At 38.1% G+C, this 27,244-nt stretch overlaps 1 protein-coding gene across 3 annotated transcripts in view; it reads left to right on the top strand.

The window, feature by feature from the left end:
- PLD1 (phospholipase D1) overlaps nt 1–27,244 on the top strand; it is a 171,416-nt gene that overhangs the window by 29,354 nt on the left and 114,818 nt on the right. For all 3 annotated transcript variants that reach the window (XM_037739037.1, XM_017529879.2, XM_017529881.2), the window contains exons 2-8: nt 8,950–9,135; nt 9,366–9,493; nt 11,458–11,603; nt 12,125–12,230; nt 13,928–13,993; nt 21,300–21,358; nt 22,455–22,547. In XM_037739037.1, coding sequence (XP_037594965.1) covers nt 8,976–9,135; nt 9,366–9,493; nt 11,458–11,603; nt 12,125–12,230; nt 13,928–13,993; nt 21,300–21,358; nt 22,455–22,547 — 758 coding nt within the window. In that variant the 5' untranslated portion in view covers nt 8,950–8,975. The remainder of the gene's footprint in view (nt 1–8,949; nt 9,136–9,365; nt 9,494–11,457; nt 11,604–12,124; nt 12,231–13,927; nt 13,994–21,299; nt 21,359–22,454; nt 22,548–27,244) is intronic.

Genomic DNA, 27,244 nt, shown 5'->3' with positions numbered 1-27,244 from the left:
TCAATTCGGCTGTTAAGACTTGTGCATAGTTTGCGAAATTCTCGTGTTGTATTTTTCAGCTCCATTAATTCACTGATTGTTTCTTTTTCTGTACAGAAGCTCTGGAGTTTAATTAGGTCCCATTTGTCTATTTTGGCTTTTGTTGTCAGTGCTTTTGGTGTTTTAGTCATGAAGTCCTTGCCTATGCCTATGTCCTGAATGGTTTTGCCTAGATTTTCTTCTAGTGTTTTGATGGTGTTAGGTCTTATGTTTAAGTCTTTAATCCATCTGGAGTTAATTTTAGTGTAAGGTGTCAGGAAGAGGTCCACTTTCTGCTTTCTGCACATGGCTGGCCAGTTTTCCCAACACTATTTATTAAACAGGGAATCCTTTTCCCATTGCTTGTTTTTGTCAGGTTTGCCAATGATCAGATGGTTGTAGATGTGTGGCATTGCCTTCGAGGCCTCTGTTCTGTTCCCTTGGTCTATATCTCTGTTTTGGTACCAATACCATGCTGTTTAGATTACTGTAGCCTTGTAGTATAGTTTGAAGTCAGGTAGCATGATGCCTCCAGCTTTTTTCTTTTTGCTTAGAATCGTCTTGGCTCTGCGGGCTCTCTTTTGGTTCCATATGAAGTTTAAGGTGATTTTTTTCCAGTTCTGTGAAGAGGATCATAGGTAACTTGATGGGGATAGCGTTAAATCTATAAATTACTTTGGGTAGTATGGCCATTTTCACAATATTGATTCTTCCTAACCATGAGCATGGAATGTTTTTCCATCTGTTTATGTCCTCTCTTATTTCCTTGAGCAGTGGTTTGTAGTTCTCCTTAAAGGGGTCCTTTACATCCTTTGTTAGTTGTATTCCTAGGTATTTTATTCTCTTTTTTAGCAATTGTGAATGGCAGTTTGTTCTTGATTTGGCTCTCTTTATTGGTGTATAGGAATGCTTGTGATTTCTCCACATTGATTTTGTATCCTGAGACTTTGCTGAAGTTGCTTATCCATTTCAGGAGATTTTGGGCTGAGACGATGGAGTCTTCTAAATATACAATCATGTCATCTACAAATAGAGACAATTTGACTTCCTCCTTTCCTAATTGAATACACTTTATTTCCTTTTCTTGCCTGATTGCTCTGACTAGAATTTCCAACACTATATTGAATAGGAGTTGTGAGGGAGGGCATCCTTGTCTAGTGCCAGATTTCAAAGGGAATGCTTCCAGGTTTTGCTCATTCAGTATGATATTGGCTGTGAGTTTTCTGTAAATAACTTATTATTTTCAGATATGTTCCATTGAGAGTTTTTTGAGAGTTTTTAGCATAAAGACTGTTGAGTTTTGTCAAAGGCCTTCTCTGCATCTATTGAGGTAATCATGTGGTTTTTGTCTTTGGTTCTGTTTATGTGGTGGATTACATTTATAGACTTGCATATATTGAACCAGGCTTGCATCCCCTGGATGAAGCCTACTTGATAGTGATGGATAAGCTTTTTGATGTGCTGTTGTGGTTGGTTTGCTGGTATTTGATTGAAGATTTTTGCAACTATGTTCATCATGGATAGTGGCCTGAAATTTTCTTTTTTTGTTGAGTCTCTGCCGGGCTTTGGTTTTGGTATCAGGATGATGTTGGTCTCATAAAATGATTTGGGAAGGATTCCCTCTTTTTGGATTGTTTGGAATAGTTTCAGAAGGAGTATTAGCAGCTACTCTTTGTATGTCTGGTAGAATTCGGCTGTGAACCCATCTGGACCTGGGCTTTTTTTTGGTTGGTAGGCTATTAATTGCTGACTCAACTTCAGCCGTTGTTATTGGTCTATTCAGAATTTTGGCTTCTTCTTGGTTTAGGCTTGGGAGGGTGCAGGTGTCCAGGAGTTTATCCATTTCTTCCAGGTTTACTGGTTTATGTGCATAGAGTTGTTGGTAGTGATGGTAGTTTGTATTTCTGTGGAATTGGTGGTGATATCCCTTTTATCATTTTTTTATTGCATCTATTTGATTCATCTCTCTTTGCTTTTTATTACTCTGGCTAGTGGTCTATTTTGTTGATCTTTTCAAAAAATCAGCTCCTGGATTTGTTGATTTTTTGAAGGGATTTTTGGGTCTCTGTATCCTTCAGTTCTGCTCTGATCTTAGTTATTTCTTTTCTGCTAGCTCTTGAGTTTTTTTGATTTTGCTCCTCTAGCTCTTCCAATTTTGATGATAGGATGTCTATTTTAGATCTTTCCTTGCTTCTCATGTGGGCATTTATTACTATAAATTTTCCTCTAGACACTGCTTTAAATGTGTCCCAGAGATTCTGGTATGTTGTGTCTTTGTTGTTCTTGGTTTTGAAGAACATCTTTATTTCTTCCTTCATTTCGTTGTTTATCCAGTCAACATTCAAGAGCCAGTTGTTCCATTTCCATGAAGCTGTGTGATTCTGAGTTAGTTTCTTAATCCTGAGTTCTAATTTGCTTGCACTGTGGTCTGAGAGATTGTTTGTTTTGATTTCTGTTCTTTTGCATTTGCTGAGGAGTGATTTACTTCCAATTATGTGGTCAATTTCAGAATAGGTGCAATCTGGTGCTGAGAAGAATGGATATTCTGTGGATTTGGGGTGGAGCGTTCTGTATATGTCTATTAGGTCTGCTTGGTCCAGATCCGACTTCAAGTCCTGGATGTCCTTGTTAATTTTCTGCCTCATTGATCCAATATTGACAGTGGAGTGTTAAAGTTATTGTGTGGAAGTCTAAGTCTCTTAGTAGGTTGTTAACAACTTGCTTTATGTATCTGGCTGCTCCTGTATTGGGTGTGTATATATTTAGGATCCTTAGCTCTTCTGGTTGCATTGATTCTTTTACCATTATGTAAATGCCCTTCTTTGTCTCTTTTGATCTTTGTCGGTTTAAAGTCTATTTTATCAGAGACGAGAATTGCAACTCCTGCTTTTTTTTTTGCTCTCCATTTGCTTGATAAATCTTCCTCCATCCCTTTATTTTGAGCCTATGTGTCCTTGCATGTGAGATGGGTTTCATGGATACAGCACACCGATGAGTTTTGACTTTTTATCCAATTTGCCAGTCTGTGTCTCTTGATTGGGGCATTTAGCCCATTTACATTTAAGGTTAGCATTGTTATGTGTGAATTCGATCCTGCCATTTTGATGTTAGCTGGTTGTTTTGCCCATTAGTTGATGCATTTTCTGTGTAGTGGTTGTTCCTTTCTATGTTTAGTGCTTCTTTCAGGAGCTCTTTTAAGGCAGGCCTGGTGGTGACAAAATCTCTCAGCAATTGCTTGTTTGTAAAGTATTTTATTTCTTCCTCACTTATGAAGCTTAGTTTGGCTGGATATGAAATTCTAGGTTGAAAATTCTTTTCTTTAAGGGTCTGGTAGTTGCCTAGGTTACACTTATAGTAAGTATAGGTTGTTTGATCTTTCCCTTATACCATTAACATTTAATTTTCTGTCCAAGATACATAGTCACCTTCCATTGATATTTGTGGAAGCAACGTTTGTTTTTTTAAAAAAAAGTCAAAGATCTAAGTCAACATCAGAAGATATTTAAAATGTATTTTCCCAAAATATATAGTCTGGAATGTAAAATATGGTAATATCATTTACTTTATTCAGAGTCAGCTAAACTCGAAAAATATTTATCCAAGGCTTATTATATCACTAGAGATTGAGTTTAGTACTTGAATCCACATTTATGATTTTTATATCTCAGTGAGCATCAAGTCAGTTCCAGATAGAGAGTTGTTATGTGATGTGTTTTCGAGGGTTATATATTATAGATTCTTTAATTTATTTCATCATGATGGAAAAATTGGAAAACAAGATACCCCATAACTCAGTTTGGTTTTGAACTATCTAATCATAATTCTTTTTACATTCATACATTATGATATGATATTTAGCTTAGGAATCCACTGCATTTCTCTTAGTAAGTACAATAACATCTAGAGAAAAATTAGGGAGTTTTTGCATATTATGTTAGAAAGGAAGCGATAAGTAAATCACAGCTCTGTTCACAGAGTGAATGTTGATTGTTGTTCTTTTAAAAATTGTTTCACTTTTTAGCCATGCATAGTGGCACATGCCTGTAGTCCTAGTTACTCTGGAGGCTGAGGCAGGAGGATCGCTTGAACTCAGGAGTTGGAGGCTGCATGGAGCCATGATCACACTGCTGTACTCCAGCCTGGGAAAGACAGCAAGACCCTGATTAAAAAAAATTTAAGAGTACAGGTATTGATCGACTTACGACCTATGCAACTTACGACCATTCGACTTTACGACCACAATCGCTAGCCACGACTGCTCCGGGTCTGGCAGTGTGAACGTCGCCCAGCTGGGCGTACGACAGTGCGGACCAGCTTCCGGCAGCACTACCATCTCCGCGTGCATATAGCCTACTCAACTTACGACCAAATCGTGTTACAACCGGTCTGTCGGAACCAATCGTGGTCGTAAGTCGAGCACTAGCTATATATGAAGCAAAGTGTAAAAGTCTCCCAGTGCTCATTTTTTCCCACCCCCAGTCCCAACTCTGGATTGGTGAGTAGCTGGGCTTTGAAGTAAGATCAATCAAACTTGATCGCCAGCTTCATCACTTCCTAGCCGTGTGGCCCTGCCAAGTTTCCTCTTCTTTAAGCTACTCATTAAAAATGCTGGTAACGACAGAAGAGCAGAAGATCAAACACCACATGTTCTCACTCATAGGCGGGTGTTGAACAATGAGAACACATGGGCACAGGGAGGGGAGCACTACACACTGGGGTCAGTTGGGGGGAAATAGGGGAGGGACGGTGGGAGGGGGGGAGCTGGGGAGAGATAGCAAGGGGAGAGATGCCAGATGTAGGTGATGGGGAGGAAGGCAGCAAATCACACTGCCACGTGTGTGCCTATGCAACAATCTTGCATGTTCTTCACATGTACCCCCAAACCTAAAATGCAATAAAATAAATAAATGGGGAAAAAAAAAAAGAAAAAAGAATGCTGGTAACAATGGGACCCAGCTCCTAAAGTTATTGTGAAGATTAAATAAGATCATGACATTAATCTCTTTGTACAGTACCTGGCATGTAGTACATATTTAGCAAATATTGGCTAGAGTTCATATTTATGTTAATATCAATAATTATAGTTAATAATATTATTATTGTATTTTGGCTAAGGCAATGTTTGTCTGTTATCTGAAAAGGAAAGTATCTGCTTCTCTTTGATGTTCTACTTCCCAATCTTGTTGAAAATTGAGAAAAGAAAGTTCTCTGATTTCGTCACTGAATAACTAGAGGTCATTAGATCTTCCCTGCAAAGATTTTCAGTTCTATAATTCAAAACCAGAAAACAACCCTTATTTACTTCCCAGATACAAATGCAAACAGAAATAAAACACAGCTGCCCTTATCTCTCCATAGGCACCATCTCTTCTTGGTACTGAAAGAGATAATGATCTTGCAGTTTAATTTTATAAGGAGGTAACAAAATCTATTACATTATCTCAAGTGTAAACACTGAAGCCCTTATCCCATTGCTGGCTAAATCGGCTGTGCCTCTGGCAGCTGCTCACCCCCTACTATAGATTATTTTAGATGAAAGAAAACATTGACTGATAAATGAAGATCTGACAACATAGGAGCACAGATGATTTTACAGCTTGATAGTCAAGAATGAAACCAGCAATACAGTGGTTGGATGAAAAGTCAACACAGAACGTCCATGGACACAAGTGAGGGTAGAGATGGACAAATCACTTGATTCATCTCCCATTATTAAATAGTAAAGTGTTTACAAAAGCATGAACAAATATGCAAGTGCTTTGGGTCCACTGACGTTCCACATGATTTTATAAAACATTATAAACCATGAAAGTAAAAGGCTAAGAAGAAACTCAGGAAGCTGTTGAGATACATTGTTTTCATAATTGTAGGGACTGTGGGATTAGCTTGTTCCCTTCCAAGGTGATTAAAGTAGAGGATAACTCTTGTCACAGGACTTAAACTTCATATAAAAGATTAATTTAAATTTATAGACATTCAAGCCCACAAAATAAAGCTAACAATTATGGACTTCAGTAACGAACTCCATTAAGATTTTAGAGCCAGACCAAATCTGCTTTATAAACTCAGCACTGACACTAGTTGAGTGACCCTTGGATAATTGCTTGACTAAATCTCTCAGAATAATCATACCTACCCTGTAAGGTCATTGTGAGTATTAACTAACCTAATTGTGCTAAAATTGTGCTTAGCATGTAATAAACACTTGACAAATGATAAGAAGTTTTTTTTGTTTCATGCCTCACTCTTCAAGTTTTTCATAAGTTAATATGCTTCTTTTTTCTTTATCTGAATTCGGATATTTATTTTAGCTTGATGCAGTGGCTCTGTAACTCTGTGTAGATTACTGTGGTCTTTATATGTCTTAAAATTAACAGGCATTTTTTAAGATTAACACATAGTTCAAAAGGAAGGCTACTTGGAGCAGCGTTCGTTTTTCTTCACTATGTTAAGAAAGTCGGCAAAGTTAATAATAAGTCCGTTTAATCAATAACAAATATCTGAAGTCTTTAAAAATTAACAAGCAGTAATGATATGATAATTTCTTATCTGTATTTCCTTGTCTCTTTTCCTCTAAATTTTTCATTACCTTGTATTTTAAATAAAGTAAAAGCTGACATATGGTTGGCATCGAGTAAGTGTTTGTTGAATGAAAAGGAAAGGCCATACGTATTTTAATTTTGACCAAAGGCAGCGGCTCCTCAATGGAGGCTAAATAGATCTTAATTAAATTACTCAGGTTAGAAAACATTCTGCTCCCTGCTTCTCTTACTCAAATGCAAAACTACTCTGACTAATTCCTTGGCATAGGAAAAGGGTTAAAGTAATTAAATTGTAAGGGAGGCTGAACACTTTTATGGTATCTTTTATCTACAGTTAGGGTTTTAGTGTTAAAGGAACTCTAGAGATGAAATAGCTCAACTTCTTCAATTTATAGAGAGGAAACAGAGACCCGGGGAATCTAAATGGCTTCATCCTGTGGTAACTGACTTGCAGGAGTTTATTTCCAATTCTTCTCATTAGGGTCTGCTCTTAAATGGACTTGCCCCAGCGTACTTATTTATATTAACAGCTACATCTATTCCAAGACACTTACACGTATACAAAGAACAGATAGCAAGATTAAGATTATGGTTGAGAATATCAGCTTTGGGGTTAGAGAAACCTGAATTCCAATCCCTTCTTCACCACTTCCTAGTTGGGTGACCTTGGACAAATTGTTTAAAATATTGGTCAAGTTACGTAGTCTCTCTTTGCCTCAGTTTCCTTATCTATAAAGAGGGGATGACAAACTCCTGTCGTGCTCAAGATAGAAATAATAAACCCTCACAGATATATTATTAATGACAAATGAGATAACGTATACAAACAGTTATCACCAGCCAGGTGCATTCTAAACACTTAGTAGCTATTAACTATTATAATATAAATTAGAAGTAGGAGGGAAAGTTGAAGGGAAGAGATAGCACTATACTTTGCTATAGGAGGCCACAAATTTGGCTCCAGACTTCCTTACAGGCGACACAGAGAAATAAACATAATTGATTACACAGTTCCAGGGAAGTTAGATATATTAATTTTACATATCTGGCCAAACCAGAACCTCCCTCCTTCACTCCCATTTTTGAATTTCTAAACACGGTCTCTTTCTCACAGACATAACACTATAGGTTTTAGAGATTCACTGAGTTACAGTAAGGGCTGTGTAAATTTGCCTGAGACTTTCTTAGCATTTCCCATATAGCCATTTAGCTTTTTGATAGCACCTGAAGGAAAGACCCAGCTAAGTGTCTTCCTGTGGGCAAATTTCATTCTCAAGAAGCCCAAGACCTTGGAGGGGGCCATGGGTGAACTGAGGATTATATGCCTCCTTTCCCTCACCCATATCAGATGCTCCTTAATCACAGAGACCTGCCTTATTCACCTTCACATTTTCATTCATCTCATCTCACACGTGGTGGATGCTCAGCGTTTGTGATTTGCAGTTATACAAGAACATGTGCCGAATAGTTACTGGTGTGAGCGTCCTTCCATTTTAGGGCTTGGTTTTAACAAAGACGTTATTTCTACATCAGGCAAAACGGATGTTTCATCCAACTCTGATGACAGTGTGCAGAGCTTAAATCTCAGTATTTTACATGAAAAATAATATCTATGTGAACTCTTCTGCCTGGCTACTGATGTGTGATGACTTGTTTTATTGAATGTCAGAATGAAATAGAAGTAGTTTTCTTTGAAACAAACAAACAAAAAAACAAAAAAGGAGGGAAGTATATTCTAGCATCTCAGATATCTTTCAGAATAGGTATATTAATCAGTTTCCCTTCGAGACACATATGTCATTATACCTCATGCCGAGTCATGGCCAAAATCTCATTTTTTTCTTGAAGAGGTAATATTCGTTTGGCTTTGGATATTACCTACAGAGAAAATGTGGAAAGGTTATGCTGTCAGAAAAATATTTCTAAATCTTTATATGTTGTTATGTGAAATTTCTAAATTTTCTTTAGGAAATTGAGTTGCTTATTTTCCATGTATTCTTTCTTCAGCTGTATTTATTGCAGCAAATAATCTGTTTCTTTCTCTGAATCAGCTTTCCCAAACCAATCTCCCTTGAATTACTTATCCAAGTTAATAAAGTTGGATAAAGTTGGATGAGGGAAATGTTGGCATTCAATGTGGTGTTTCTTTCTTTCTTTTTTTTTTTTTTTCTTTTCTTGTTTACAATTGAGTACTCCATTTTACAAGTTAGGAATCCTTTAACTCTTACACAGGAATGTCAACTAGAGGGTTGTTTTGGGATAACTGAGGCTCACACAGAGAAGGCCAACTTGTTTCCATATGCTGTATCTAAGCCTGGATTCAAATTGTGGAATAGCATTTTATTTTTTCAAAATGGTAAGTCTTTGTAACCCTTTTCTTCTTTCCTAGCCCCTTTGCTTTTACTCTGTCCAAACATGTCACTGGTAAACAAGCCTCGGGTAAATACCTCTGCACTGCAGAAAATTGCTGCTGACATGAGTAATATCATAGAAAATCTGGACACTCGGGAACTCCATTTTGAGGGAGAGGAGGTAGAATATGACGTGTCTCCCAGCGATCCCAAGATACAGGAAGGTAAAGATGGATGATCTGAGGGGGAAGAAAAGAGTTTATCAGGGTTGGTTGGAAGAGCGCAAATTTGCAATAACCAGCAAATGATTAATTTTCCTTGCAGATGTAACACTGGGCTCAGATCATTTTATAAGAGGCTGACTTGTTTTAACATGTGATTCTTAAAAGAATGTCTGTAAAAGGCAAGTTATGCTAATCATATATTGCAATAACTTTATTTACTTATTTTTTAGGGTCTATCCCTTTCTCTGCTATTTATAACACGCAAGGATTTAAGGAGCCTAATATACAGACCTATCTGTCTGGCTGCCCAATAAAAGCACGAGTTCTGGAAGTGGAACGCTTCACATCTACAACAAGGGTCAGAGCGATTTATGGACTCACCTTTTCTTTGTCAATATATGTGAATTAGTACATAGCCTTTCATTTTCCTCCCTTCTAGTTATGACGACGTTTGTAGGTTTTTGTTTATCTATCATTTCCAAATCATTGTCACCTGTCACGTTTTTGCCTCCTTCCCATTTAATCTCCATTCTTATATTCTTCTTCTTCTTCTTTTTTTTTTTGAGACAAAGCTCTTTTTTTAAAAAAGGCATTCAGGCAAATTAACAGTTCAATATATTGCAGAGTGCCTTTCTTAATCTTCTCTCCCCAGTTTGCTGTTTCATTTGGACTCTTGATGCATATTCATCCCACCTGGCACGGCCAGTGTAAGTCTACAAAACGTTTAGCTTTCCTAATGTTTCTTTAGCATGAAAATGTTGGTGCTACCTGGCTTTTAAAGAAAAAAAGCCAGGATACTGGACTGGCCAGTGCCATTACCCCAAAGCACTGTTGAGAAAATTCTGCAGGCATACTCTGCCTCTCTGATTGGTTCCTAGAAGACCATCCTTTGGTCCTCTTCCACGTGCTTTTTCATTGAACACTGAAAAGGCTTTGGAGTAAAATCTCTTCAACAATCAAAGTTATGCCCTTCGAATGGACAGGAAGAAGCTGTTAGGGTAGCTACTTTTCTCCGTTCCTGCCTGGATTTTGTAGTTGTTAAGTCTCCAGGGGAGGAAAGTTGCTGCAGGGTGGTGACCTTTGTCCCTTCAGGCTAATCTCTAGCTATGGCAGAGTAAGGCCGTCATTGCCTCCTGCCTCCAGGGAAGCACATATTACTAACCAGCTGTCAGGCAGGCTTGGCCTTCCCTTCCTCCTTGTCTTTTGGAGGTGGCATGTCCTGCATTGCTCTCTGGGTGGTTTTGCCTGGTGCTGCTGTCCCACTCCCTGCACACGTACTGACGCCCAGCTCACACTCACTATCCCGCTCCCTGCACACGTACTGACGCCCAGCTCACACTTACTTTGGCATCAGCCTCTGGTTTAGGCTTTCCCTGTGAGTTGGGTCCATGTCTCCTTGATACACCACTCAGCATAACTCACTCAGAAATGGCTCCAACATGAGCTTTGTTTTCTTATTTTGCCTGCCAGCTTTTAGATTGAAAGATAATAATGGGGGGTGAATGACAGACTCTAGAGCTAGACTGCATGGTTTAATTCATCTTTGCCTTGTGATCTTGAACGAGTGACTTAACCTCTCTGTTTCTGATTCTTCTTCTGAATAAGGGTTATAACACTGCTTACTTTGTAGGTTTGTTATGAATATTTAGTAGTAATAATACACATGTATTGTATTGTTATGTGTTATGAGATGTATTCTTATGTATTATACAGAGTATACACGTATTCACTGTATACACAGCACTGCAGTCACTTTCTCCACCCAGCCCTCCTTAACACTGGTGGTTCCTTGGGGTGGGTGGCTGGTATAGACCAGGCTGGATCTTGGAATGTGTTTCACAAGAGGAGGAAAGAAGGCATGCCATACCATTTCTGAAGAACAAAAAAGAGCTGAGATGGCGCTCCTAGTACACAATACCTCTCACCCCTGCCAGTTGCCTGGTTCACTGCTTATGTTTGTGGACTGGACCCCTGAAGGTTAATTAGAACCTTCTCTCATTGTCTCCTCCACCTAGTTCCTTGTTTCAGGTGTGTGCACGTGGATGCACACACACACATATGTTGGAGGAACAGCATTTGCAGGAGTTCATCTTATGTTTGATTGGAAGTTCGTCTTATGTAATTTATCAAGTGAACATTTAGAGAATAGTATTTCTGTAAATGGCTGCTTTTGAAAAAAATTTACTTAAGTACTTACACAAAAGAAGTAGGCTGGACTTAATTATACTTCCCTGTTACCTACTATTTAAATATTGTTCATTGAAAGCTTTCGGAATTTTTGTTGTTATCTAAAATATCAAACATTTTTATGTATCACTGTAGGTACCAAGTATTAATCTTTACACGATTGAATTAACACATGGGGAATTTAAATGGCAAGTTAAGAGGAAATTCAAGCACTTTCAAGAATTTCACAGAGAGCTGCTCAAGTACAAGGCCTTTATCCGCATCCCTATTCCCACTAGAAGGTAACCACTTTGGAATGAATTATGCCCGTATACAAGTTAGATGGACAGTGTATTTTGGCTGGGTGTGGTGGCTTACACCTGTAATCTCACCACTTTGGGAGGCTGAGGTGGGAAAATCACCTGGGGCCATGACTGTGAGACTAGCCTGGGTAACATAGCAAGACCTCCTCTCTGCAAAAAATTTAAACATTAAGCTGGATGTGGTGGCAGGTGGTGGTAGGTGGTTGTCCTCGCTACTTGGGAGGCTGTGACAGAAGGATTGCTTGAGCCCGAGTTTAAAGCTGCAGTGAGCTATGGTCACACCACTGCCCTCCAGCCTGGACAACAGAGCAAGACCCTATCTCTAACAGAAATAAATAAAAAGTGTATTTAATTCACAGTATAGGCTAACTAGTCTATTGTTGGTAGATATTTTCACTTAAATAGTCTCTTAAAAATAGGCCATCTCATGAAAGATACACTAAAGTCATAGTCAAAGACTAATTTAATAAGTATTTGCATTCTGGGTGTTTGTGTTTTAGACACACATTTAGGAGACAAAATGTCCGAGAGGAGCCTCGAGAGATGCCCAGTTTGCCCCGTTCGTCTGAAAACATGATGAGAGAAGAACAATTCCTTGGCAGAAGAGTAAGTTGCTTCACTATTCTATTGTTTTGAACCTAATTTTGCAGTGCTGTAGAAACATAGCATCTGCCCGGGGTGAAGTAGGTGTGGCTGCAACTCCTCCCGTCCACTCATCCATCACCCAGGCTGGCTTAGCTTTTCTGGAACTAGTTAGGCATTTCCTTGTTTCCTCAAGCCATACAGTGGCTGCATTTTCTCAGAAGAGGAAGAGTGTTCTTGATTAGGACTTAACATACGAAGAAGCTGTTCTTCCTGCTAGAAGGTCCTTGGGCTTGTTGTGAGGCAAAGATTGAACTTGTTGTGGGTTTTGAGATCTACTTTTTAAAATAATATATTTCCATATATGAGCTTCTGTGTTTGGAATAGCTCATCTTAAATATATGTAAAATCACATTCCTAAACTATAGATGGAGCGGTCAGGGTCTGAGAAGAGTATGGCAGAGTACAGACAGGCACATACTCCTGGACAGGAAACTCCAGAGGAGGCACGCTTCTGCCTGCCCTGCTTCCGAGATGGGTGCTGGGGAGTGTGGGTGATTAACTTTTTTCTTTTTCTTTCTTTTTTTTTTTACTAGAAAATGAACAAGTGTTTGTTAATTTGTCAGTTCTGTTTTGTAATCTGAAACGTTTATGTTCCAGAGGGAATGTTTGATTTCTCCTTCGTAGTTGTCATCTTGTTTAAAATCTGTCTTTGTAGGTGTCTGGGCCAAATATTTTCCAAGATCCCTAGACATATAAAAATAGATACTTGGCTCACGCCTGTAATCCCAGCACTTTGGGAGGCCGAGGCGGGGGGATCCCGAGGTCAAGAGATCGAGACCATCTTGGCCAACATAGTGAAACCCTGTCTCTATTAAAAACACAAAAATCAGCTGGGCGTGGTGGCGACAGCCTGTAGTCCCAGCTACTCGGGAGGCTGAGGCAGGAGAATTGCTTGAACCTGGGAGGCGGAGGTTGCAGTGAGCCGCGATCGCGCCATTGCACTCCAGCCTGGGTAACAAGAGCGAAACTCCGTCTCAAAAAGAAAAGAAAAAGAAAAAAAATAGATAGTTTTGGTTTACTGTATGCACATGTATGAGTTCAACTGAAAGTGATGCTTAGTGATTCAACAAAACCATGCTGGATTTTATATCATGGTCAATGTGATTGACATATGCTGCTCCAGTGCCCCAAGCCTATATCCCTCTACTCCTCATCTCCCCCCACATATAGTTTAGCATATTTAAAATCAATACACTCTACTAGAAAGTCTTTAACCTTTCCCCGCTTTTTTTTTTCCTGAAAAGCTGTTTAAAAATTGTAGTGTATCTTTCATAATAGTCCAGTGTTAGAATTGAAAAAAATGTAAATTTTTGGTAATATCAACAAATGCTTTAAAAAAACTTACTCTGAGCAAGTCCTGCTATATAATAACTATGGAGGATTAAAAGAATATATAGCTCAGGGCTTGTCAGCACTTTATAGAAGACCTAAGCATATGGAAAGTTTAAATAGCAACGAGATATTTAAATAATCGTTCAAAAGAATTATGGAAATAACACTTTGAGGCTATTCAGGATTCCTTGCCCCATGATTATATTAATAAATAATTGAATAACTTATAGAAGATGAAAATGATGATCTCATCATTGTCACTACTGTTTAATTTTTTAAAATAAGTATGACCATGTTAACACGTATCTAAAATATTTGCATTACAGAAACAACTGGAAGATTACTTGACAAAGATACTAAAAATGCCCATGTATAAAAACTATCATGCCACAGTAAGTACTAGTCAGTGATTTAAGTTTGAAGTAATTTTCACTATAGTAAATTGTCAGCTAAATTTTGGATCATTTTATTAACACAAGTGATTATATCCACATTTACATTCATCCTTGAGTTAACATAGATTAAGTGAATACAAAGTTGATTGGACAGTAAGGATCCAGTTTACAATGGTGTCATGCTATTTAAAAAACGTTGAATAGAACTTAATATGTCTTTAACAATAGATTTAAATGAACTTGAAAAGCTGCTGTAAGCTAGATTATCTGGAAATCAACCTTCTTCCCTTCTCAGGTTTCCAGGAAAGTGCCAAAAACATGTTTAGCTCCAAAGAATAAATGTTGAGTAGGAAGTGATGAAAACAGTTGAGGGGCGTTGAATGCCCAAGGATTTTGTGGTGCGTAGGGGGATGCCATCTGATTGGCTTGTGATGCCTGTTAAAGGCCTGTCTTTTCACGTGAAAGTGAGAAGCATGGGAAAAGCTAGGAAAGAAAAAACCCTTGAGGAATCCAAGTAAAGAGAGAAGAGGTGATGGGGCTTAGATGCAGCCACAGAGAGTAAGCTTGGGGTGTGCAGCTGGCAAGCAGGGTGGGAGTAGGATTTCTAGTGTCAGCAAACAATGAACTCTGTGCGGTTAAAGGTGGGGTGTTTTAAAGGTTTAGCCTTCAATTATCCAGAGGTCTGGATAACTGAGAATGCCCTGGTTTATTATATGTATGTATACATTTGTATGAATTGTATGGCGATGGGGGTTGTATGCATCTATGTTATATATGTGCAGAACTCAAGAGTTGGTGCAATTGTGATCTGGCCGCTAGTTGAGAGAATGGCATCACATGAACACATAAACAGAAAGAGGAAAGACCCTAGTATATTTTGGAGAAGATGCGAGAGCGCTTGGCTCTGTAAGTGTCTCATGACCGGAGCTGCCTTCCTGCTGCCTTGCAGAATACAGCCTGCAGTCTGGTCCAACTATACATCCAGCTGGTCCCCCTTACACACAGCTGACCTGAGTCTAGGTGGTCACTACTTACCTCCTGCAGCAGCTTGCACTGGGGCGTTCGATGGACTTGAAGGAGGTTCAAGTCCTGGAGAGCTTAAAACACCTGGAGAAGGATTTTCTCAGGAAGACAGGAATTTGCGTTCTACCAGAGATCTCAAGAGAAGGATGATGGGAGGCGGGGATTTCTTTTCCTCCAGGACTCAGGAACTTGTATTCTTGAAATATCATGATGAATAAGGATACTACCACTATTGTTATTAAAAATGATGTCTCCTGTTGTATTGTCTGAAATCAGGCATGCTATTTTCTTTAATAGACAATGATTTAAATGTGTATTGGTATTCCTATGCAATAATTTTCCATTTCTTTTACTTTTGTGCCTGCCTGTGACTTTACTTTTACTATTTCTTGGCTTTATCCGTTCTTGGTGAGTTCATTCTTCTATTTTCATGTATTTTTCTACATCTGGGATTCGACTATTGACTGAAGAATGTTTACATTTATAAAATGTTCATTTTAATTACTTTTCCAGTCATAAAAATATTTTCAAAGTTAAGACATATTGTATTTAGAAATTCCAGAGTGACTTATAAACATTTCCTTTTGAAGGGAAAGCCTCCTTAGCAACTGACTGAACAGATTCTCCCTCTCATTTTTGACGGTTACTGAGATTATTCTCTCCAAAGCTGAATTGTTCAATATGATTCAAGCATAGGATACAATTTCATTACATTAATTCTCTAACATTCTTTTTCTTTAAATGTAGTCTGGCCTAAAGACCAGATCTGTAGGCCTCTGCCTCATTTGTGAAATGAGATTGGAATCCACATTTTTTCTCCAATAATTGTGAGAAATACTAAAAAGTATCTGTTAAAAAAATGCTTTACCATCTGTAAAAAGCATATTAAAAGTGATTTTAACATGCATATAATAAATTTATACTTTCGTAATAAAACAAATCTATTTTAAGTTAATTCAGGTCCTTAGGCAGACGGAATCACGGATCATAGGTCAAGGGACTGAATAGGATATGATATAGGGCCATCCTCATCTGTATTTGGAGCAAGTGTGTTTAACAAATAGCTCAGGTGATTCTTATCATCAGGAGTTTGAGAACTAAACTAAAATGCTGTGATCAGCTTAGAAATGTCTTGGTAAGGTTACACCACTTTACAAAGTGGACATAGGGCTGGGTGCAGTGGCTCACGCCTACAATCCCAGCATTTTGGGAGGCTGAGGTGGGCAGATCACCTGAGGTCAGGAGTTGAAGACCAGCCTGGAAAACATGGTGAAACTCTCTGCTAAAAATACAAAAATTAGGCCGGATGTGGTGGCTCATGCCTGTAATCCCAGCACTTTGGGAGGCTGGTGTGGGCGGGTCACGAGGTCAAGACATCGAGACCATCCTGGCCAACATGGTGAAACCCCATCTCTGCTAAAAATACAAAAATTAGCAGGGTGTGGTGGCATGCACCAGTAGTCCAGCTACTCAGGAGGCTGAGTGAGGCAGAAGAAGTGCTTGAACCCGGGAGGCAGGGGTTGCAGTGAGCCAATATCGTACCACTGCACTCCAGCCTGAAGACAAAACAAGACTCTGTCTCAAAAAAAAAAAAAAAAATTTACAAAAATTAGCCCCGTGCGCTGGTAGGTACCTGTAATCTTAGCTACTTGGGAGGCTGAGACAGAAGAATTGCTTGAACCTGGGAGATGGAGGTTGCAGTGAGCTACAATTGTGCCACTGCACTCCATCCTGAGCCACAGAGCAAGACTCTGTCTCAATAAAAAAAATGGAGATAGATTTATTATAAAGGTATTTGTATAATAGGATTTTCCTCAAAGGAATTTGGTTTCGGGTTCAAAGCACTGACTTTATTTTTCTTAAATGGCCTTTGAAATTAGACATGGGCAGTTCTTTTCTCTCACTTTTGTATAGTCATTGGTTGGGTTTGTGCTCAGAACTTTTCTCTGTGAAGACTTCCTCTGCTTTTAATTCTTTTTTTTTTCCTTCTTGTGGTTCTGCAAAACAGAGCTTCTCCTCGTGTTTTAGTGTAGTCATCATCAGGCAGTTAATTGGTGATTTGTTCAGTTTTCTTTGCTCATTTGTAAAATGGGGACAAACGTATTTCCCCTTTTCTCTAAGCATAAATACATTAAAAAATAGCAATATCTGAGTTGTGTAATGACATAACAAAAAAATCTCAAACTGGAATTCCTTTTGTATTCTGAAATTGCGTTAGTGCTGGCTGTAGTAGAGAACTCACTAGCAAGGCATTTTAATTAGTAACTGGAAAATCCTTATCTTACAGGGAATTAAAATAAGAGGAATAAGGAGCAATAAATGCACCTTTTTCATACTTGAGATTAAAATCTAGAAACGGAACAAATTGCACAGTTTCCAAGAGAAGGGCCCTAAGCTGTTAGGATCATATCTCTACCTTGAAGTAAATCATTTAACTCATGTGACTCAGATTCCTTATCCCCAAGAAGGTAATTAGTTTGAAATCTTGAATAAAACATCCCACAGATCAATAATACTGCGTTCACCTCTCCCTTGTTTTGTAGAATGAACTTGAACTTGAGGGGAAGAGTAGGTAAAGAATAAACATGCACACAGTGTTTTTATTCCAACAGGGAAAAGCTGTACTATTTGAACAGCTGCGTCTTCAAATTAAGGGAAGTGTTTTCTTTCTTATGATTGAGTCTTTGCGTTGAGAAGAACTTTAGGCCTTTGTCCGCCCTCCTAGTTTCCTTCATAGATTAGGGTACCAGAGTCTACAAGGACATTGCCCAGCTCAATGCTTTTACCTTCCTTATATCTGATCATTTTTCACCTGGCCATTTGCTTGAGTTTTTGCTACCTGGGAAATAAAGGAGCCTCTGAAAGTCACCCATATCTTACTATACAAAATGAGTGGAAGGGGCAGTGTATACGTGATTGTCAAGTAATTTTCAGGTTTTTTTGTTAACCATAGGTTTGTTGCTTGTCTTTTGGCATGGAAATATTTTTGCTTCTCTGTTTCTCTAATTTTTTACATATCCAATTGGTAGATCATGTTGGAATTTTTTAATTGAGATCACTTTCCATCTAGTGTCAAGAACATTATTTCATTGCGCATTTTACAAATTTCTTTGCCAAAAATGAAGACAAAAAGGGATTGATTATATGTTACTCAAAAGATCAATGGAATAAGTCTTGTGAAATATTGTTAGGCTAAATTGATCTTTAGATTCTTACTCCTGAGAGTCCCCTGCGCAAATGGAGGGTGGAATTCTTATCACTGAAGACGTACTAAGAAGTTTAGAGAACATCATCTTCGTTAAATTTCAATTTTTATTAGTTAGGTTTACCTCTCAGTTGACCTTGACATATTTACTTTCAATTTGATAACTCTGTATTAGAAAAATGTTTATTTCCGAGTGTGTTTTTTTCTGTATAATAGGGCAGGTTCCTTCTTGAAATCTCTCCAGTCAAACTTTACTAAGCTGTTAGGATAAACTAAATTTCATATTATTAATGTGTAACTTTTAATTTTCTACATTATTAATGTGTGCTTTTCTACTTAGATGAGTCTTTACACTTAGCAATTTTATTATGATATTCCAAAAGTTATGATTTCTGAATGATTTCAGAGAATATTTCTGTTGTCAACTATATGATAACAGCTATATAAATAAGAAAATATCCAGGTATAAGATGAGTGGGTACCTTGATTTTTGTTCTCATTTCCTATTCTTCCCGTAGGCTGTTCTGTGACTTTGCATAACTTAGTTATGCCCCTGTAGTAGAGTGTATTCTTCAAATGTAAGTTAGGGCTGGCATTATTTGTCTCTCTCTAGAGATAAAAGGAAAAGTCAGGATTTTGAAATATTGTGGATTTTCTGGCTGACAATCTGTGTGTCATTTCTAATAACCCATGGGTAGCTACATTTTCTAATTAAGCATTTTCACAAACCAGATAAAAATGCATGATACTGAGTGAACTACTTGTTTATATGACACAAAATTTAAAGACCTTGAGGGTTTTTTCGTTTGGTTTGTTTTTTCCTTTTTTATTTTGAGACAGTCTCCCTCTGTCACCCAGGCTGGCGTGCAGGGGTGCAGTCTCCACTCACTGCAGCTTCTGCCTCTGGGGTTCAAGTGATTCTCCCGCCTCAGCCTCCTGAGTAGCAGGGATTATAGGCATGCACCACTCCGCCTGGCTATTTTTTTGCATTTTTAGTAGAGACGGGGTTTTGCCATGTTGGCCGGTCTGCTCTTGAACTCTTAATCTCAAGTGATCTACCCATATCGGCCTTCCAAAACGCTGGGAGTACAGGTGTGAGCCACCACGCCTGGCTGAGATCTTGACTTTTTAAATTCTCAATTTAAAAAATGCTATATGAAGATGTGTTTGACTTAGGATTTTTAAAAGATATTTAAGTCCTTTTGAATTGTAAAGACCCATTTTCTGAAAATAACCCTAAGAAAAGAGAAAAATGCGTGCCTTTAAATGAACCTTATAAGGATAGACAGCTTTGAGATATTTGTAATTTTATTTTTTACAAGAGTAGTGTTAGATGTATCTAGTCACATATAAAACTTTCATGGAAAACTTTTGTTGTGTTTTGTTAATCCCATTTACAAACCTAGACCAAATCTCCCTGCATCCGTGATGTCATATCAACTAGGAAGTGGTCAGTACTGTATACCTCAGTAACTACTTTCACATGTATCTAGTGTGGTTCATCTTATAGAACTTTGTTGAGGTGAGTGTTTTACATATTTGCTCTCTTGTCTGCTTTCTAATGCTGGGAGAGTATCTTTTTAGTCTTTGTTTTTCTATCAAAGTTGTTATTGACATAGTCTAAGGATCTGAACTTATTGTTGGTCACTTTTTAAAGAAATCTACAAATCTGCATATGCTAAACACTACATAATGTTGATTTGGTTTTTCCCCCCTCTATGCCTCCACATTTACATCTAGCTCTTACCTGCCTAGAATATGCAAGGAACTCAATTTGAGTAAGATAAATGTTGAATGACTTTTTGCTTTTGCAGCTTAGTTTTGAGGACGCTGACTTTGGTCTCACTTCATAGTGAGTTAATCATACTGAGTTAATCCTTTCCTGACTATGTGATCTTGGACAACTTACTTGACTTCTCTAAAACAGAGGCCGGCAAACTAGGGCTGGTGGACCAAATCCAGCCCATTGCCTATGCCTGTTTTTGTATGTTCTGTGAACTAAGAATAGTTTTTATATTTTTAAGTGGTTGAAAAAAATCCAAAGAAGAATACTATTTTGTGACACACAAAAATTAGATTATCTTGGTATTTTATATCCATAAATAAGGTTTTACTGGAACACAGCCACAGTTATTCATTTATGTATGTGCCTATAGCTATTTCCATACTACAGCAGCAGAGCTAAGTAGTTGCAAAAGGGAATATATGCCTACAAAGCCCCAAACATTTAATGTCTGGCTGTTTGCAGAACATTTTTGCTTACCCCTACTATAAACCTCAGCTTCCTCTTCTGTACAATGGGAAAAATAGCACCTGCTTCAAAGTGGTTTGAGATAATGCATGAAAAATGGTTAGTATGATACCAACACATAGTTAGCACTCAGTAGATATAACTGCAGTTGTTGTTATAATATTTGCAGTTTTCAACCTTCTAATACAGTGAAGGTGGGCCTAAAATTCTCTTCAAATCATTAAAAATAATTCTTTTAGTTATGCCTGATATTGAAAGCCCTTTTCACTCTCTTTTCAGCCTACATTGCTGTTTAATTTTTCTTTCTTTTCCTTCATCTTATTCACTGTAGCCCAACTGGATATCCTATGACCTTCTTGGAACTTCTGTTCTAGCTCCCCATTCATCTCTCATTTCTATGTGCCCAAAAATGCAGTCCATCTTCCAGATCCTTCACAGATATCACTCCCTTCTCACATTCTTGTATCGTCTGTGTGTACACTGTGCTGCACAATCCCCATCCCATACAACAAAAACAAACATAAAAGAATATTGGGAATAAACTCTCTCTCTCTCTCTCTCTAAGCTTCTTGATTATTTTATCTCTACATCTTAGGGCACACATCACTCTCTTGAGATTTAGAAGGTCGAGTAGGGTGAGTCTTAATAATTTATATACTTCTAATCTGTACTCTTTCAGGGCAATGCCATTATTATTGATCTGTATAGCCTGTGGAGTGCATCAAACAGTATTTACACACACTTATACCTAATACATGTTTTGTAATGCATACATTTGAATTTCTTTGCTTGCTGAAGATGGATTTTTTTTTGCCTCTTTTCAGACAGAGTTTCTTGATATAAGCCAGCTGTCTTTCATCCACGATTTGGGACCAAAGGGCATGTAAGTTCCAATGAACGTTGAAAGAGAAGTATGGAAAGTTGATATGCATTAACACTTAACATAGCAGCATGCCGTGGTGATGGAGTCCTCCTGGCTTTACTGCAAGCTTCTCTTCTTGCCAGCAGAGTTAGAGCAACTGATGGAATCTATTCATACAAGTCAGAACATCTCCTGTGATAAACAATGGTAGCAACTGCTCCACTGTCTTTGCCACGTGCTTACAGCACAGATTCTTTCTAGCCCAACAGTGGAAGTGTTCAATACCTATAGCAAGTATGATGTGTAGAAGAATACATTAAAAATCAAATATATAAGATCTCCTTTTGTAATCCCTCATAAAGTTAAATGTTTACTACTCATTTTGATGATTATTTTAAAATAATGCTATGTAAAATATATGTTGTATAACCAGATGGAAATTTGTGATAATTTTCCTTCATAGTATTAGAGCTTGAAAACATAAAGAGCTTAACTTTCAAGTTCCAGTTAAGAGCATTGTTAGTAGTTGTTTCAAAAAATTTTTTTTGTTTAGCTTTTGTTATTGCTTTTTCTTGTCATATTTTTCAAAATTAAGATATTACTGTTTTCACAACTAGTAGCTAGTTCTGCTTCCTTTGGCATGGCTCAACTAGCTCAACTAGTCTTCCAGAGCTATGAATGCAGAGACACAGAGATGGCCTGCCATCTGTGGGTGAGACGCACCATGGTCTCAACAGCAGTGGAACCATCCCTGTGCAGGCATGTGGAAATGCATGGGGTCTCTTTTAGCTTGTCACAGTGTTACAGTGTTGAGGAGGGAACACTCAATATTTAGAGCCAGGAGACAGGATGCTTAAGGTCCTATGTAGTGCACAACAGAATCACACCACCCCGAATACTGAAGGGGCTGTATCTCACGACTGTGTTTCAACGTTAGACTCTAGAGTACCCAGCCTAACAATGAGAGCACTGAGCTAGTTGAGAACGAGGAGGAGAGAGCAGGGAGGAAAGTCATGTGAGAATGAGATGGATAATTTAGTCCCATGTTGGGAGGCGGTAAAAGCTAAGTGAGAGTGTGAAATTTGAAGGGGATGGGTTAATTTTATGTCTCTTTCAGAGAAGGTATGATAATGAAAAGATCCGGAGGACACAGAATACCAGGTTTGAATTGCTGTGGCCAGGGAAGAGCCTGCTACCGATGGTCAAAAAGGTAGGAAGTAGTGAGTTTTGTATGCTAGTTTGTTTTAATACACTGGGTATTTGGGCTAGTTTTACATACCAGTTTTAAGTTATAAATCCTTAAAAGCCATGGCAGAACAAACTTTTAATTATGTTTTAAAATCCAAGTTCTGGCATTCATTTAAATATTCTACCCAAAGCTGATCTTGTAGGCAAAGCATACAAATTATATACATAAAAACCCAAGGACACAGAAGCCAACTGGGTTGCCAGAATTGGTCAGCCAAAAAAGATGTACAAATGGCCAATAAGTATATGAAAAGATGCTCAACATTACTAGTCATTAGGGAAATGTCAGTCAAATCCACAATGAGATACTATTTCACACCCGTGAGGATGGCAATAATCAAAGAGATGGACAAAAACAAATGGTGCTGAGGATGTAGAGAAAGTAGAATATTTTCTGTAGAGAAACTTCAGATATTGCTAATGGAAATGTCAAATGCTGCAGCCACTTTGGAAAACACTCTGGCAGCTCTTTAAACTGTTGAACGTAGAGTTACCACATGTCCCAGCAATACCAGGGATTCACCCAGGAGAATTGAAAAACGTATGTCTATACTAAAACTTTTTCATAGCAGTATTATTGATAATAGCATTACAAGTGGAAACAACTGTTCATCAATTGATGAATGGATAAACAAAATGTGGTATTCCCATACAGTGGAATATTAACCAGCCATAGCAGGAATAAATCACATCAAGTTAAAAAGCTTCTGCACAGCAAAGGAAACAGTCAACAAAGTGAAGAGATAAACCACAGAATGGGAGAAAATACTCACAAACTATCCAGCTGACAAGGGATTAATAACCAGAATATATAAGGAGCTCGACTAACTCCATAGGAAAAAAAATGTAATAATTTGATTTAAAAATGGGCAAAAGATCTGAATATACATTTCTTGAAAGAAGACATACAAATGGCAAACTGGTGTATGAAAATGTGTTCCTTTGGATATATACCCAGTAGGACACGTGCACACGAATGTTCGTTGCATTACTGTTTACAATAGCAAAGACCTGGAACCAACCCAAATGCCCATTGACGATAGACTGGATAGGGAAAATGTGGCACATATACACCATGGAATATTATGCAGCCATCAAAAACGATGAGTTTGGGTCCTTTGTAGGGACATGGATGAACCTGGAAACCATCATTCTCAGCAAACTGACAGAAGAGCAGAAGATCAAACACCACATGTTCTCACTCATAGGCGGGTGTTGAACAATGAGAACACATGGACACAGGGAGGGGAGCACTACACACTGGGGTCAGTTGGGGGGACATAGGGGAGGGAGGGTGGGTGGTGGGAAGCTGGGGAGAGATAGCAAGGGGAGAAATGTCAGATGTAGGTGATGGGGAAGAAGGCAGCAAATCACACTGCCATGTGTGTTCCTATGCAACAATTTTGCATGTTCTTCACATGTACCCCAAAACCTAAAATGCAATAAAATAAATAAATGGGAAAAAAAAAAAGAAAATGTGTTCAACATCACTGATCATCAGAGAAATGCAAATGAAAACTACAATGAGATGTTGTCTCACGCCAATTAAAATGGATTTTATCTAAAAGACAGGCAATAACAAATGCTGGTGAGGATGTGGAGAAAACAAAGTCCTCATACACTGTTGATGGGAACGTAAATTAGTACAATGACTATGGAGAACAGTTTGGAAGTTTCTCAAAAAACTCAAAATTGAGTTACCATATGATCTAGCAAATCCACTTCTATATTTGCTAGATCATGTGGTAACTCAATTTTGGTTATATATCCAAAAGAAGGAAATCAGTATGTCAAAGAGATATCTGCACGTCCATCTTTATTGCAGCACTAGTCAAGATTTGGAAGCAACAGATGAATGGATAAAGAAAATATGGTACATATACACGATGGAGTACTCTCCAGCCATAGAAAAGAATGAGATCCTGTCATGTGCAACAACATGGTTGGATCTAGAGGTCATTACGTTAAGTGAAATAAGCCAGGCACAGAAAGACAGCCTTAGCATGTTCTCGGTTACTTGTGGAAGTTAAAAATTAAAACAGTTGAACTCATGGAGATTTTTCAGAGTCTGGGAAAGGCAGTCTGGGGTGGGTAGTAGAGATGGTTAATGGATACAAACAAACAGGATAATTAGGATCTAGTATTTCACAGCACAGCAGATGACTGTAGTCAATCATAATTTAATTGTACATTTTAAAATAACTAAAAGAGTGTAATTGAATTGTTGGTAGCATAAAGGATAATGCATGAGGTGATGGATACCCCATTTATTCTGATGTGATTATTATACATCGTATGCTTGTATCAAAATATCTCATATACCCCATAAACATGTAAGCCTATTATGTATCCACGAAAATTAAAAATAAATTTTTTTTAAAAGAAAGGAATGAAGACTACTTATGGTCATGGAGTTTCTTTATGGGTGATGGGAATATTCTGAAATTAGATGGTAGTGATGGTTGCACAACTTTGTGAATATGCTAAAATCCATTGCATTGTGTACTTTTAAAAGGTACGTTTTTTGATATGTGGATTATATCTGAATTCAAATTAAAAAATTAAATGAAAAAGGATATGAAGTTCTGATACATGCTACAATCTGGATGAACCTTGAAAACATGACAAATGAAAAAAATCTAGATACAAAAAGGCACATATTATATGATTCCTATTTATGTGAATGTTCAGAATAGACACATCTGTAGAGACAGAAGTAGATAAACCGTTTCCAGGGAATGGGGAGGAAGTTGCTTTCTACTAATTTGATACTGATATGGGGCTTGTTTTTGGGACAATGAAAATATTTTGGAATTAGATAGTGGTGCTGGTTGTGCAACTGTGTGTATATGCTAAAAATAAAATTGAGCTATATATTAAAAATAACAAGTAAAATTGTGCAGACTTCAGGAATGATAATTTTGGACTTATATTTGTGAAAAATATTTATCATGGTAAGTGTAATTTAGACAGACAACTTTTTTTTATATCTTTTTTTTGTTTGTTTGTTTTGAGACAGAGTCTCACTCTGTCACCAGGTGCCAGGCAGGAGTGCAGTGGTGTGACCTTGGCTCACTGCAACCTCTGCCTCCTGGGTTCAAGCAATTCTCCTGCCTCAGCCTCCCGAGTAGCTGGGACTACAGGCGTGCACTGCCACACCCAGATAATTTTTTTGTATTTTTAGTGGAGACAGGGTTTTACCATGTTGGCCAGGATGGTCTCAATCTCTTGATCTCGTGATCTGCCTGCCTCGGCCTCCCAAAGTCTTACTAACTAAAAACTCCTTGTGGATATAAAACAATATCATATGATTCTTGTCTGTATCCCCCAAGTTTTGCACATAATAGGCAATAACTGTTTGTTGTAATAGCAATGTACTGGGATTTTGAAAAACTAGTAAAACACTTAAAAATCAGTTATAAATATTTTATATCTATATATAATATTTCCCCCAATTTGAAAATGATAAATGTATTTATGTGTAAATGTTGCATTGAGCTATGTGTATATTTAAAATATATAAAACGAATACTGGCATCTACCTTTGAACATATTGATTTAAGATATACTACCAATGAAAAATACCGTTAAGTTGGGCCTTTACTTTCTGGGCTTTGAAAGGACAGAAGAAATTACAAGGCTGAGGTGGGCGGATCACCTGAGGTCAGGAGTTCAAGACCAACCTGCCAACATGGTGAAACCATGTCTCTAAAAAAAACAAAAACAATTAGCTGGGTGTGGCGGCACATGCCTGTAATTCCAGCTACTCGGGAGGCTGAGGCAGGAGAATCGCTGGAACCCTGGAGGCGGAGGATGCAGTGAGCTGAGATCCTGCCATTGCACTCCAGCTTGGGCAACAAGAGTGAAACTATATTTCAAAAAAGAAAAGAAAAGAAAAGAAATTACAATGAAAAAAATCAGAAGATTAAAGTTAAGAACACTGGAAATTTTTGTTATGGAAAACAATTTTACTAAAATAAGAAGGAAAATAATATACTAGAAAAAGTATTTGCTTTCAAATATACTTCTCTAACTTCTAGAAACTTGGGGATTCCTCTGATCACTCCTCCCTAGTCATTTACTTTGTCCAAATCAGCTGCTACATGCCAACCACAGTTTTCAGACTGTAACCTTAAGCGCTCGTGGTTCTTTGACCAGAGATTCTCTAGGGTGTCAGAACCCACCTGTGTGCACAGCAGACTAGGAAGTATCAACAGCTGCCCGGAGCAGCCATCAGCCAAGAACTGATCGGAGTCCAGCCTCCTCCCTCTGCCTCAGCTGGGACGATTCTGCAGTATTTTCTACACTCTCCCAAAACTCCCCAGCTGGCTTACAGCACAGTTGCCCACAATAAAATGCACGAAGATACACTTTCTGTGGCTTCCTTCCTTGCTCTTTCTTTCTGTCCTTCCCTAATGGTGCTTCCTGGCACCGCCTCCTTAACAAACTCCTTTATATACATACATCTTTATCTCGTAGTTTACTTCTGGGACAACCCGACAGAAGGCATCTAATGAAGGAATGGAAGCCATGGTCTGGTTTATTCAGTCATTTATCGAGTGCCTAATGTATGTCAGATTGCAGCATACTATTGTGAAAACAGTAGCCAACAAGATGACGTCTCTGCCCTCATGGAGTTCTATTAGAGGGGAAATGCAG

The sequence above is a fragment of the Cebus imitator genome, unplaced genomic scaffold (genome assembly GCF_001604975.1).
Source record: "Cebus imitator isolate Cc_AM_T3 unplaced genomic scaffold, Cebus_imitator-1.0 Scaffold61, whole genome shotgun sequence".
Taxonomy (NCBI): Eukaryota; Metazoa; Chordata; class Mammalia; order Primates; family Cebidae; genus Cebus; species Cebus imitator.
Note: the sequence above shows the minus strand (reverse complement) of the source record. Positions and strands in the feature narration are given on the sequence as shown.